Source organism: Pieris brassicae, chromosome 12, assembly GCF_905147105.1.
Source record: "Pieris brassicae chromosome 12, ilPieBrab1.1, whole genome shotgun sequence".
Taxonomy (NCBI): Eukaryota; Metazoa; Arthropoda; class Insecta; order Lepidoptera; family Pieridae; genus Pieris; species Pieris brassicae.
In genome coordinates, this window is record NC_059676.1 from 9,296,652 (window position 1) to 9,312,027 (window position 15,376).

At 33.8% G+C, this 15,376-nt stretch overlaps 1 protein-coding gene across 2 annotated transcripts; it reads right to left on the reverse strand.

The window, feature by feature from the left end:
* Positions 1-715: 715 nt before the first annotated feature.
* On the reverse strand, positions 716-13,422 carry LOC123717401 (IQ and AAA domain-containing protein 1-like). Of its 2 annotated transcripts, XM_045673379.1 has the most exons (17): positions 13,406-13,422; positions 12,721-12,808; positions 10,682-10,807; positions 10,301-10,415; positions 9,666-9,814; positions 9,313-9,463; positions 8,749-8,916; positions 7,750-7,907; positions 6,363-6,513; positions 5,959-6,068; positions 5,185-5,348; positions 4,210-4,358; positions 4,043-4,142; positions 3,455-3,578; positions 2,745-2,864; positions 1,609-1,687; positions 716-1,407 (listed from the first exon to the last, which is right to left on the reverse strand). In XM_045673379.1, exons 3-17 carry the CDS (start codon positions 10,777-10,779, stop codon positions 1,279-1,281), a joined length of 1,965 nt encoding a protein of 654 aa, XP_045529335.1. In that variant the 5' UTR covers positions 10,780-10,807; positions 12,721-12,808; positions 13,406-13,422; the 3' UTR covers positions 716-1,278. The 2 variants fall into 2 exon arrangements, with proteins under 2 accessions (XP_045529335.1, XP_045529337.1); XM_045673381.1 differs by lacking the exons at positions 10,301-10,415; positions 10,682-10,807; positions 12,721-12,808; positions 13,406-13,422 and having other exon boundaries at positions 9,313-9,471; positions 9,666-9,762.
* Between the last annotated feature and the right edge of the window lie 1,954 nt (positions 13,423-15,376).

Sequence of the window (15,376 nt, forward strand, 5' to 3'; positions counted from 1 at the left end):
AAAAATACAAATTTTGAATAAAATTAAAGGTTTAGTTGTTGTTGGTGGCAGGCAACGCACTTGCGAGCCCTCTGGCATTGAGTGTCCATGGGCGGCTATTACCTAACATCAGGTGAGCCTCCTGTCCGTTTGTTCTATAAAAAAAACTTTGATTTTTGGAATTCCGTATTTTTTAAATTTGGTATCGAAAAATACTATGCCCGATAGCAGTTAAAAGCCAACGTAATTGTCTAGGGAAATGGAATACACGGGGGCAAAGCAGATGAGAGAGACAACACACTGAATAATACGTGGGGATTCCCAGGGCATGGATAGTCCGTGTCTTGTTTGCAACTAACTAAATCAAACAAGATACGCGTTTACAGTACTTTCTTAAAGCGCGAAATTTGAAAAGTATCGTATTGGTAACTAAAATATCACCGATGCCTATATATAGGCAAACTTAAAGTATCACTGATATATCGGGATCGATATTAGATTCATCCCTAATTTATATTTATATAAGCAACGACTTTTGACAAATTAACAGGACAACTTTCATAGTAAATAACTAATTTTGCAAATGCTTAGCCTTAATTAAACATTTACTATTATGTCGAAAATCAACATAATATATAATTGTACTTAAATATATATTAAAAAAAAACATATTTACAATTAATTTATTAAACTTATATCTTATAATGTATTTACAAAAAGACTTGCGTATATAGGAAAACAGTTTTTATAGAAAACTAGACGTGTTTGATGGCGAGATGTACGCACTTTACGATTACATTAATATCAGACTCAAGTATGGAAAGATAGACCAAAATCCTCATTAAATTATGAATATATTACAAGGCCTTATAAAGCGTGGATTAAACTTAGTATAATGTATTACTTCACAGTACAATTATAGAAATAACATGGTAACAAATACTTTATTAACTTTGATGTACGTTTTTTAACAACGATGTAGTTTTAGTGTTCTGAACAATTTGTATGGAGAAGCTGTCAATAACAGGCATTATTGTATTGACGTATGCTTGTCAAGTATCGTGAAGTGCGTTCTATTTAATTGTAGCACACAATTTAGATCACAAATATAAATATAGTTTTCTGTATAATAATTGTCGTGGTTCATTCGTAGAAAATAGTAATTGGAGCGTAAAAAAATTAATTGATAGCGTTTAACTATAAATGTATCAAATAAATGATCAGTGCTAAGGTCGGGTTGAGACATATATAGCTATAGAATAACTATTATATTTCATTTTTAATTGATTAAAAAACCTTTTACGATTGCGTTTTCTTTACCAATTTATCGTAAAGCACGGCTCTTATACTATTTATTTTCTCAAACTGTGGTCTCTCCATAGATAATGGTGAGTTTGCTATGTAGAAATCAACGAATTCTTGATATTCCTTTAAAAAACATTTTAATTATAAGCATTTAGTTGATGCCAGAAGTCTGTTAAGGATATTATAATATAATAAAAAAATATGTTGAAAAATAAAATTTCGTGTCTTGTAAAAATAACCTAAAAATTGTCTTTGAAGTAGATGCGTAAACCAAGAGCAACGACAATAATAAAATAGGACAAATACAAAAAAAAAACAAAGCACCTCCATAGTCGTAGCTTCTAATCCAATTTGAAAGATGGGATCTAAGAATTCCGCTGGTGTAAGTGGAGTTACGTTTAATCTGAAATAGAACTTTAATTAAAACAATATGATTTAATGAATAAAATTAAATTCAACTGTTGTTGAGTAAATAAATGTTTGTTTATTATGCGCTTATGGAACTACTGACTCGTAAATTTATCGAAAGGTCGGCTCGATGTTTATAAGTTCATGTTTACAAGATACATCCACTAAAAAGGTTTTATTAAGGGATCATCACGTAGTGCTTTTTATACTTTTTGCAGGTCCGCGATCTTAATATGACAGTAAGACAACTTACTAAGACGGTTATATTTTATTTAGAGCTATTTAACCCGCATGAATTATATACAAAACACCATTTTGTATATCATTACATTTAAATAAGTTGATCATTCTCATGAACGAGCAAAATTTGTCGTTATTGTTGAAATGAAACTTCTTTAGGCGCATGAGAATTCATTTTGTCAGCCTCGTAACATATATAAACTATAATTTTGTATATGCCCAATACAATGATTCGTTTTCAATGTACTAAATAAATTATTAAGTTAGTCATGTCACACAGACACACCTGTGTTTATATTTTTGAAGTAGAAACTTCTTTAGGCGCATGAGAGTAAATTTTTTACGGATGAAACGTTACGAAGATGGTCAGCGTTTTTGTCAAAGAAAAGGGACAGAGCGATTGAGACCGATTGAGAGAGAGAGAGAAAGGGAGATCGAGATAAAATACACGCTATTGGTTGATGTACTCGTCTAGTAGTTACGTATTAGAACTTGAGATGGCAATTGTGTCGTATAACGTCTTGTGCAGTAAACGCAGATTTTTTATTTATTTATATTATCATTAGCACATATACAGTGTGTAAACAGTATGAATATAGAGATATACAAATAATTACATGGATCATATGGTAGGTATGGTGGTACATGATCACCTATTGGGGCTTTTACCTTAGTAATAATTAATTTACAAAGAAGTTTCACTTCTGGAATGTGTTCTTTGTACGTAGGCACATTTTTTTACTAAAACCAAACTTTTCCACGGTACCAAATATCTGGCCAGTACTTGGAGATTGTCACACATCATATGTTACCTTACGATTCTCTCAGGAGTTAGAACTCTATTAAAAACTTCAACTATGACCCCGAACCCATATCCTTGTAACACTTGAGCCAACGCCTGCACGCAGTAGTCACGAGGCATACTTCGGATCCTGTGATAAAATTATTTAATGCCATTTAAATTCTATCTATTCAAATATATTAACTCCTTTGTTATTGCGGATCGTTATATATAGTCTGTGGACTTTTCTTTTCTACGAATAAACGTAGTAGTGCGCTTTACCTACGCTACTAAATAAATGACATTTCGAGTTAGAAAAGCGGCAGCATAATGTTTGGCTGTAATTAACTACTTGAACGTTTAAAAAAATCATTTATTCTACACATTCGATTGGGAGCCGTGATCTGTCAACTGGCATTTAAATAACTTTTCTTCAAGTTTATGTGAAATAGTTTATATTTATTTAAATCAACATTCGTCCTTTCCTGATGAGGATTTTTACGAGGCGCACGATTTTATATTGTGAATGAAACATACGACTCCTTCGTTTAAAGTAAAAAAAGGTGTAAAAACAAGGAAAATCAGTTTTATCTCCCTATTATTGTTACTTTAAATTAATTTGGAACTATTTTGTTTTCTTTCCCAACGCTCAATGTAGCCACTTTCCACTTTGAAATTACCTTTAATTATTAGAATATAAACTACAAAATTTATTATCCTGCATTAAAACTAAATACTAACATTTGTAACCGGTCGTAGAAAAATGTCCGTAAACTATTATAGTCCGTTCTAGGTACTAAAATAATTTCGTTAAATAGAGTCACCATCGGTTTTGTTTGAGCGATTAAAGGACTAGAGCATGTAGCTGAAACAATCAAGTGGGTCAGACAAATGCATCCTTTTTTCAGAAGTACGAAGTGATTAACTTAACGGGGCTTACGACAACGCCGCCACATATCAAAATTCAAAGAATTGGTATCGCTTTTAGAAGTTACCTGACGACACACCTGCGCAGGTGTGTCGTCAAAAATGGAAATCCATTGCGATGATCTGTCAATATACATTTTAATGGTAGCTCCAAGTTAGCGATGTTAAAACATCGCTTGGAATATGTATGCAAGCTTTCGACGGTAAAATGCCGAATCACGACGAAACCTAATTTGCATTAATTCCAAATCAAAATGTATTAATCATATTGGTGACTTATGAACGTATGAAAAAATATAAAAGGTTTAAATTTTCATTTACAACCAGTTACCAAATCAAGGGCGTTTCCCGGCTGAGAAGAACTGGAAAGAAATTCTTTATAATCGCTTTCCATTAACTTACCAATAAATATAACTTTGTCTTCAGGTATCATTTGTTTGATTAATTTACTAAGCGGACCTGCCATCGCTTTTGCTTGTAGGTATTTGTCTTCTGGTGCTACCTGAGACAATAATAATAGCACTTTATTTTGTCATGATATTATATAAAAAATACCTTAATACTAATACCTTTTTACAAAAAACCCGTTCAATATTCCTCATATATATGACAGTCGGTTGAAAAACTTTCGCCGCCAAAAACACTTCCGTCAAAGCCTTCGCCGGTTTGTCAACATGCGCAGTAAATACCTCCGGTGTTATATCAATTTTGACTGCGTCTAAAGGAACGTGTAGACAATTATAACTTAGTCTGTGTTCAACGGTCTCACTCACTACATCCACGTCATCCCCAAGCAATCCCCAGCATTTAATAGATAATATATAAAGTTTTCTTGCCCTAGGTCCTTTCCATATTACGATAGATGAAATAGAAGCAGACGGGAAAAGGAAGTTCCGATCGATGGTACCGAAGGTAGTTAGGATATAGGAAAACAAGAAAAAAATATATGAAATGTATATATTTTTTGTAATGATTGTAAATAATAAAAGCCCTTTCAATTATTATATCCTGTTTTTGAGCCACAAAGATTAATACATCGTATACACAATAGTTAAAAGTTCATCAATATCCTATATATTACTATTATTTGTTTCTACTCAGTATTAGATTCTTATTTGTTTTTTGCGACTGAGGCGCAAACTAGCTGCTGTGGTCTCTGGCAGAATGACCAGCGCTGTGGAACAACTCTGCTCCTCAGCATAATGCTGAGCCCGGGCCAATTACAACCACAGCACACACGCATCACACAATTAAACCTTTTTCTTAAAAAAAATTGTTATCTCTCTATTATTTTTTTATTATTATTGTTATTTTATGTGTTTTGTTAGTAATAAATGTTATGTCTATGTCTACTACATTTTTTAAGTTCATCAGCATCCTCCAGCACAAAGAATTTCAATCGAATCGAACGCGCTATCTCCATCCCAAGCGGGGCTAGTTATTAACATATCAGAGAAGATTTGTACATGTACATATATGTATAGACATGGTTTACCTTAGAGGCATAAGTTGTAGTAAATAATTTATATGAAATATTCACTTACTTAGTTCTCCACAAACTGTATCTACCAAAAACGATTTTCCGTTACGTTGTGGTCCCAATAGCATTACAGCTTTATTTCTAGTCGCTCCCGGTTCGATTCCAGAACCATAAACACACGATAATATCAGCCGTCTACGTATATCACCGTATGATGGTGGGGGAAATCTAAAAATATATAGCAAAAAACGTTTCTTATAAAACTATATAAAATTTTATATACTACAAAGTTTATATCAATTGGGGGTAATAAACTAAATAACGTACAACAATTATAAATCATAATTGGTCCAGAAACTTTCGACCACAAAAGTTGAATCTCTGTGCTTTCTGTTAACGGATTTAGAGGTCTGGAGACCTCGGGGCAACAAAGAAGTGGAGGACCCGGTCCCAAATTATTTTGCAAATAAAATGAACAATTTTGTTTAGTCGAATTTCAATTAATTTATTGTGAAACCAAGTAGAATCTTTTAGTATTTAATAAAACATATACAAAAATACCAAAGGAAACGTAGAACTTTTGTGAAGGCCCCTCTTATGTGGAGGCCCGGGGTGTGGCCCCGGTTGCCCTTCCCTAAATCCGACCCTGCACTAAAAAGATTTTGAAATTTGACAAATTTGTTTGACAAAACTTTTTTTGCATATAAAATAATAATCCTTTAGTTACCTTTCACAATCCAAATCTACTAGGAGACAACATCTAATATTGTATTATAAAAGTAGGGGGACATAATGGATACTGAGAGCAAAACCACAGAATAAATATTTTATTATTTACTTGGCATTTGGATCCCGTATGTTAACATCATAGGCGTAAAAATTCAAATCGCCAATTATTTCCTTTATTTTATTAGTCGGTTTTGAAACAAGGCCAAGGTCGAATATTTTCTGTTAAGATAATTAAATAATGGTGATATTAGTGATTAGCAATTGATTCAGTTAACTTCCAAATTCGAATCGTTAACTTTTAACTTGGTAAGACTTTTGCCTTAGAGTGTCTTAAGACTGCCTTGCCCGCTCCAATACAGATTGCCGAAAGCCATCTTTTGACTCGTGGCAATCTGTATGTAAGGGAGGGGGGAATTTACAAAATTATCCATTCAAGGCAATATAACGTTTTGGTGCCAGTTAAATAAATATTTTGGTAGAAATATTACTGGAAGCATCCGAACTAATACATACGTGAAAGCTTTCTAAAACGCCATCATTGATTTTCAATGGTTTTGGCACTGGTGGCGCCTTCGGTTTCTTCCTTGTGGGCATTTTTGGAAACTTCCAACCAACAGATTTGTACATTTCTTGGTGTGCCTTTATGAGTAACTTCAGATCTAACCTGTATTTATTTTTGTAATAAGGTATAATTTGACAACAATTAATGTGTAAGATTTGGAAACCCTTTCAAGTAAAAAAAATACCTGTGTCAGAGTTCCCAGCTCTTACATACCAAACTTAATAGTAAATTCCATAAAAATAGGTAATTTAATCTTTTTTAATATTTTTTGCAATTGTTTTCAACACCGCTGAGTGCTTGAGTGAGTGTGTGGGTGCATGTGAGTGAGCGAGTAAGTGAGAGTGATTTAACAGCTATTTAGTTATACATATAATGATTTTATGGGTGGTGAACAGTTCCTCCAACTTAAAGCGACAATCCTCGATAAGTTTAAACACTGACTGGCCATAAGTACCAGTGACTAAAATGGACAAGTTGTATTTATCCTTTTCGCAGTGATTGTAGCTGTCTGTATATCGTAGGTGTTGTTTCCTCACGATGTTTGCTTTCATCATAGAATCATTGAATACACATAAAGAAGAAATATTCTCAGTCATCAAGCACAGCCGGCCACATTCCAACATGACCTCTGGGTTAATAAGCAGTGTTTTCCAAGCCTAATTATGTAACATACATAATTTGTATATTAAAAAATTAAATTGTTTAGTACGAAATTTAAATGATAGGTTTTAGGAAGAAATCTCTAGGGAATTGTTAAGGAAACAATAAGTACATTTTTACAACACAAAAACTGGATTGTAAATTCCAAATAATTTAAAAATATTTTTTTAATTTAATCCAGTAGGATCATTGCGCTTGATGCTTGCTGCGCAGAAATTTTATATTGGATTCCAATTTAATTAGCTTCAGTCTCAAGTCTCCAAGCTGATTTCGATTGTCCCTCTTAACAATCCCCCTATGGGGCGTGGGCGTTTGAAAAACTGCACTGGAGCAATACCTTTTGAAGAATGTTAAGAATGGTTTGACACTTCAGAACGATTATGTAAAAGGAGCGTAATGTTTATTGCACGATTACAACTTGTCAAGTGACATTTTCACATCAATTTTTTTTTTATATTCATCGTGCAAATCTGGTTAAATAAAAAACTTAACAATGTTAACTCATAGAAATTTTTACGTTTTCTATAAAGCTAAAAAAGCATAATATTTTGAGGGTAGATTCAATTTATGCATATGAAGGGTTGCCAGTTAACGCTTTAAGTTTCCTACCACTTAAAAAACCTAGCTATTTGGGGTAAATTTGAAAGAAGTAAGTCAATTAAGTTATGCCTAACTTACCTCATAAGCTCATCCACGTACTTCCTGCAGTCTAAATGAATTTGACCCATTACATCCTCAGTTAGTATCTCTTGCATATAGCCGAAGAAGGCTTCGGGACATTTGTTAGGAGGGAACTGATCATATATGGACCAAGCTGCTTGATATTTCTGAAGAACCTGTCATTAAATAATTTCCCCTCTCAATATAAAGGTAATTCTATTTAAGGTACGCTAGGCTATGTAAGGTACATCAAATTCATTTATAATTGTTTAGTTAAGGCCCATTTCATATATTTAATAGAAATATGGGGTACAGCATGCCAAAAAATTATAATAATAATTTCAAACTTACAAACACTACAAAATAAATTAATAAAAGCACTATTTAGATACAGTTTTTTTAACACAGACTATTAAAATTTACCAAGAAACCAAAATTATGACTATATATATTTATATGACTTGTATCTTAATTTAAAAAAAAAATTAAATGGCTCTCTCCATATTGGCTTATCATTTTTTTAAATGATCAAGGACACAACCACACGCAACACTCGTCGAGCGAGTTTGCTTATCTTGCCGAAGCCGCGCACAAATTATTTGAAGAGGTCGATTGGGTATAAGGGTGTGCAACTGTTTAATGAGTTGCCATCTAAAATTCGCAATATTAGCGTGTTTGACAGATTCAAGGGGGCATTAAAAATGCATGTCAAAGTAGTGGACTTAAATTGGGAAGTGTATTTCGCTCGTATATACATAATATTACGTTTCTCATGTAAATAAAATGTAATTATGTAATGAGAAAGAGTGTAGCAGGATGACCTCTAATAGGCAACGATGGCGAAACGTCGTGAAGCGCATTACAACAGCCCATTCTAATACCACTGAGTGTACCGGATGAGAAGAAGAAGAATGAGAAATAAAGGTCTTTAAACATAGATGTTACTTTAATTAATCAATGAAAATGGTAACCATCTACCTTTAGTTTTATAAAAACGACTAGAAATAATAAGTTTACTTGTACAATGTCCCCCATAACTTGGGATTTCTGTGGCTGGTAGCCAGGGTCTGAGAGAGGGTTACAGCGTAGACGAAACAGCTGTTCTGCTTCTCTTTTCTTCTGCTCTTTAGCCGCCAACTCCTTTTGTATGGCATCTAATTTAGCTTGTTTCGCTTCAGCTTTTAACTATAAACAATAGTAGTATTACGATAAATCAATAACTTAATATCATTAATCATAATTTATCGTATTCTGTTAATGATTTTGACTAAAATTTCTTTTATTTAAGCAAAAATTTTAAGTCTTTTGGGTTTTATTATTTTTGGATTAGAATGTCCTTACTTTGGATCACTCTATAACATATTTATTATGTATCATAATGAAAAACGAAAAACCTCGGTTAAAAAACAAAGGTTTTTTTTAAAGTTATTCATTTTATTGGTATGTAATAGGGCGGGAGGCACACCTGATGGTCGGTGATACCACCGCCATGGATACTCACATTGACAGACGGCTCGCAAGTTTTTAAAATTAGTACATTATTTTCTTGTAGAACTGTCTGATATTTATTCATTCCCTTACCATTTCTTTTGTCTTCCCTTTCATACTAGCTTGGTATCGTTCATCATCTTCTTTCTTCTCTTGAATCGTTGGGTAAAGACCACGTATCACCATTACTGTACCACCTTCAATTTCGTAAGGGTACTCTGGGAAGAAACCATATCCATAGAACCTGAAATACTTATCTGGTTTGAGCCAGGCACTTTCTGTCACTGATGCTTAATTATCATCTTCTCTTACTTCTAGAATTTAATAACATATTTATAAATAAATAAATTTTAAGCCATAGTAGCCATGTAATCATGGTCCTAGAAATTGCATTTTTGTGACATGCCGAGGTGGTAACTGACTTTTCTATTCACTCAATCTCCTACCATTCTCTAAACCAGGTCCTGACATGGTCTGTTATATCATCAATTTGGTCATCCTTTTTCATAACCACAAGTCTTGTGTTCTCCTTTTCAAATGCCGTTTTATAGGTCTCCTTCAGCTTTGTGCGTATGTTTCTCTTTCTTAAATACATCTGGAAATGATGAATGTCGTCAATTTTTTTTTAATTGTCTGCCAAAATCCTGTGACGCATTTCCTATCTTTATAATAGGCAAACGGGCGAGAGTCTCATCTGATGTTAAGTGATATCACCGCCCATGGACACTCTTAACACCAGAGGGCTAGGTAGCGTCTTCTTCAAGGACCTTAAGTCGAATTGGTTGGGAAGTATTTCAGTGGGCAGCTGGTTCTGCATAGTGGTGGTACGCGGCAAAAATTGCCTTAAAAAACGCTCAGTTGTGGAACGACGGACGTCGAGGCGATACTTTAACATTTGAACTGTCCCGGCTTCCCACGGGGGCAACCATGAACTTGAGTTCAATAAATATAAAATTAATTCAGTACATTTAGAAATTATGTCCAAGAAACAAATTTCTTTATAATATTAGATTATCATTAAAGACGTATTGTGGCTGTGTGTTGTGGAGAACTCGAGTAAGTGAAAAAAAGTTTCATATACCTTATTATTTTCTTCTTCATAATTTAATCCCTTTCTGAATGGATCTGGTATAAGACCCAATAACAGATCTCTCTTCGTATCGACCACACGCTGTCTCTTTAGTTGCATATATCTCCTAGAACAAGAACTTCTAAACCCATATTCATAACGAGACGAAAAATTATGTTAAAACAGTGCAAAGCTGAATTTTACCAGAAGAAGTCACAATTACGCTAAGTCTCGACTCCGGAGCCCTTACCCTGTAACTTCTGCCGTTATTTGTATGCCGCTGAAGGTGTCATCAGCACTATGGATATTGGCATCTACATACAAATTAGATTTATTGGAAGTTACAGAGTACAGACTCGGATCTCATCCTTAGTCTTTTAGTTCAGTGTGTACCTGTAAACCTTCTGAATCAACATAGCTGCTTGTCTTCTTAAATATAAAGGCGCCACTCTTACATTATCCGCGAAATACATTCTCTTCCTTCTGCACATTGCTTTAAAGTCCTCGTTGAAGTATTGTCTGAAATCATTTAAAATAGTATATTTCATTAATAGCGCGGAAAGCCGGACAGTGGGAACCAGTTGCAATGACGGTTACCAGTTGCAATGACGGTTCCGCTCGTGTACTTAACAACGATTTTTAATACAGTTGCGAAAAAATTAAGCACTATTTGCTTTTTTCTCTTGTCTCCAAGCAATAAATTCGTCGTATGTAGATATGTAGCGACTTTTTGACTTTTCCGGTAAAATGTTCTCCGAAGCATTTTGTGCAATTATACTGAGTTCGGGTGGTGTTGATTCAAATAAAATATCATCAAAATTACTAATTTTGTGCAACAAACAAGTAAACTCGCAAGAACATTTTTGGAAAATGGGACCAACCGTAAAAGAATATAAGCAGAGTTTTTTATTGTTCCGTTCACCCATCCTGGGTAGGCAAAGGGAACTATGCCCATATAGCCAAGTCTTCAGTAGATTTTTTTTATTAACATGAAATGAAATTTAATAAGATGAAATGATATGAAACCTAACCTTACTCATTGAATCAAATCATTAAATCTGATATTGAATTGACAAATTAGTAGCTTCTTTTTAAAAATATTTGGATGAATCAAATGAGTTCGCTTATTAGTTCTATCATTCTTCTGTCTCCCGGAAAAGCTATGTTGATATGTCATATTTTTGTAACAACAAAAACTACTTAAGTCTTTCGTCTTACAAGGATTCGCTAATTATTACGACTAATTCGTATTCATATTACGAAAACTACCAAAATCTTTTATTCCTTTATTCTATCCGAAGAATTTTGATTCGAAGGTGTCGGAAATACCAATAAAATGGGACTTAAACTTTCGTATTAGCGATGATTTGGACCTATTGGGATCTATTTGGATCTATTATTTCTATACAGATAATATAAATGAATAAATTTCTAACCGAAATCTTTCTTGGCGTTGTATTACAATAACCTGTAGATATGCATCTGAATATATCGTGTGTTCGCTGACCTCTGAAATATCAAGATGCTGAGAGGCTGGATACACGCAATAGCTTGATCACGGTTCGTTCGCGGTCCGATCACAGCTTCATAAAATATATTAAAAAACTACGTGTATGATACTACAAGTATATCATTTATATTAGGTCCTTACATATGAAATTGGCGTTTTGTATGGGAGGAACAAAAAGTCGAATATTTGAACAATGAACAATACCGGCACTAGTCCACCAAACGCTTACAAGTAACTTTTTTGTGGTTAATTTTCGCTTGGGGCAGGATTTGGCTGGCTGGCCAGGATCCAACCATTGCGCTGAGCGCTTCCGGTTATCGTAAAGAATCCATTTTTCATCACAGGTAGTGATTCGGTTTAAAATACCTTCATTATTGTGCCGGTTCAATAATGTAACGCAGCAGTCGACGCGCGTTTGCCGATTTGCTTCAGTCAATTCGTGAGCGTGCCACAGGACCGCCATACACATCATTCACCCTTCGAGTCGTTTCCGCAGCACTAGTGCCACGGCGGAACTCGTACTCGTAACTAATGCGATACTTTAAGTTTTCCATTTTGTAAAATGAGTGACGCAAACAAAAAAAAAACAAATGAATGACGGTCATCGAAGCACAAATACATGAGTAAATAGCTGTACAAATTTGAATTTGGAATTCCTTACCAAGGAGGAGAGTAAGAAATACGCCAATTTTATATGTAAGGACCTAATATAACAGTTTAGTTTCAGTTGAATCGAAATTATATACGAAGAATATTTTACCAGACCGAGACCGAACGAGGCATAATATGGATCCAGCCATTGTCGTGCAAATTTTATACACACATGTCATCCTGAAGGTCCACCAAGACGTAATGAATTACGGTAAATAAAAAGACCATATTATACTAATATAGCAAAGCAGATTGAGAAATATGACCATACCGTTAACGAATTGTTCCTGCGATACGAATTGATGTGCAGGCACCGGAAAACCGGTGTCATCATCGAATACATTTTGCGATTCGACTTTCTAAAAAAAACATTGACATACATAAGTTTTTTTTCAAACGTCGTATCTTGGGCAATAATCATAGTAGAGACTTTGTCCAAAATCTAAAAGTATATCATATATAATGCATGACAATAACAGGTAAACTTTACAAAAAAAAATATTACACATTCTTATATACACTTCATTCATTATTACATCCACAAAGTTATTGGTTTTTACTAGTAATTTACTAATTAAAAAAACTCATTTGCTTATCAAGGCGGTTTAGGTACCTGATCGACGTACACAACGTTTTTTTTTTTAAATTCATCAACCTACTATCAAACATATCAAGCTGTGAATAAGTAGCGTTTATCCTGTTGCATTCGCAAAGAATTAGTAGTTTACAGGCATCTTCAATAACAACCAGGTCAATCTGGGCTCTAAACTAAGAACAAACTCCCAGACATGTCCCATATATTTCATAAATGGTACTTTAGTATTGTCTTTTGTTAACATAGCTTTTACATATTTAAAATTATGTAAATAATTATAAGTTTTTAATAATAATACATAGCTTCAATCCGTTTAAAAAGTGTTTTCTTAAATGCTACTTTATTAACAAAACTATTAAACCTTAGGAGGTGGAGCATTTTTCCTGGCAAGAGCATCAGCCCACATCTTTTGCAAGAGGTGTTCCATAGAGTCATCTCTGCATTCCAAAGGTAAATGGTATGGTATAATTATCTGAAAAATATACGTGTAATAATTTCTTAGGGGTTTCTGAAATAACTCTGTATATATCACGGTTGTTGAACTTTAATAATAACCATTTCCAACTATTTTACTTAATTCGCCCGACATTTTTTTTAATAAACCGACGCACAAAGAAAAAGAATATAGGTACAGAGTATATCAAAGGACTAGACTTTACACAATATGTCATATTGTTTTTGTTTTTTTTTTTAATTTAGACGAGTTCTATATTTAAATATGTCTACTATACTTATTTATAACTAATGTAAACACGAATTTATTAATAACACAATTCGACGTGTGTTGTTGGTGGTCGGCGATAGTCTTTAGGTATGGTTTAAACTTGTAAAGAAAACTTAATAGATTCCAATTATTAATAAAAACAGGAAAATATATTTTACCATTTTTACCTAAATTAACAACAACAACTACTACTACTAATAAGTAAAGTTTTAGTACGGAAACATACCTGAATATCGAATGGAGTTCTTCTGGTCTGGAATAAGCTATCATCAACGTAAATATAATCATTCACTATTAGATGTACTAATTCATTCCGTAGCTCGTACATACTGTAACGTAGACAAACATGCATTTTAAACAATGCATAACATGACCATGCTGAAAATCTCTTAAAATGTCGAGTGATGTAAATATTGTATTAACTAAAGTAAAAGTTAAAGAGGTTTTAGTAATCTTTAGTGCTATACATTTGAATCGGAGTTTGACATTATTAATTTGTATAAGGAGCAAACGAACAGGGTCATTCTACGTAGTCTTTAGAAGGTGTTAAACGACATACAGACTTCATCCATTAAGATGCTGTATGAAGAAATATTTCGGCTCTCGTGGTGAAGAATTAGTTTTTATTTTTATTCATAAAAGTGTGCCAACGCTTGGCACACTGACATAAGTACAAGATCAATATATTTTTATGTGACAAGCACTTAAAATAGAAATATGACGCCACACACGAAAGTGATAGTACAAATATTAAACAAAAAAAATAGAATTACAAAAGCTAAACGAAAATCGATTTTAAAGTTTGAGGGGAGGAACTATGGATATTCATAGTTAGTTTGGGTTACAAGAGTGCTCAATCTGAATATCGTTGAGCTTCGACTAAAACGCGTCCTTCGGAAAGGAGGAACAAATGGAATGATGGAAAAAAAAGGTTGGGGAGATCAATCTGATGTTTGACCTGTTAGCTTAAATTTGATTGTCTAATAACAACATCTTAAAGTGTGCTAGCCTGGTTGAAGAAATGAAAAAAATATTAATCTAAATGATACTAAATCTTATCTATATTTTAAGTAATGTAATCTTATTCACTCTCTCTTTCTCTCAAGTCACAAGTCAAAAGCTTGTAGTATGTAAAGGAGCATACTGGGCTATACATGGAATGGTAGGAAAAGAGCTGCAGATCTCCGAAGGATCACCAAACAAGAAGACGCAATGGCCAGAGTCAAAGGCTTAAATGGAGATGCACAGGACACCTGCTGAGAGGCCAGAGAGCAAAATGGTAAATAAAAGTCACCCAATAGACACCTCGGTACAACACCAAGCCAAGGAAAAGTAGACCATGCGCGCGGTGTGTAGATGACTTTCAAAAATCCCTCTGTGGTAGACTTGCCAGGGATATGAAGCACTGGAAGCAGCTGGAGGAGGCCTTTGTGCCACAAAGGCAAGCTGTACAAAAGTACAGCTGTGCAACAAACCCTTCTTAAAGAACTCTTTTATATTTTTGTAAACTTTCTCTTGTACTAGCTGAAATAAAGGCTTTAAAATTTGAAATTGAAATCTTATTCTGAACATGTGGTGTTAGACAAATTAGTACTTACCGTTTCATAA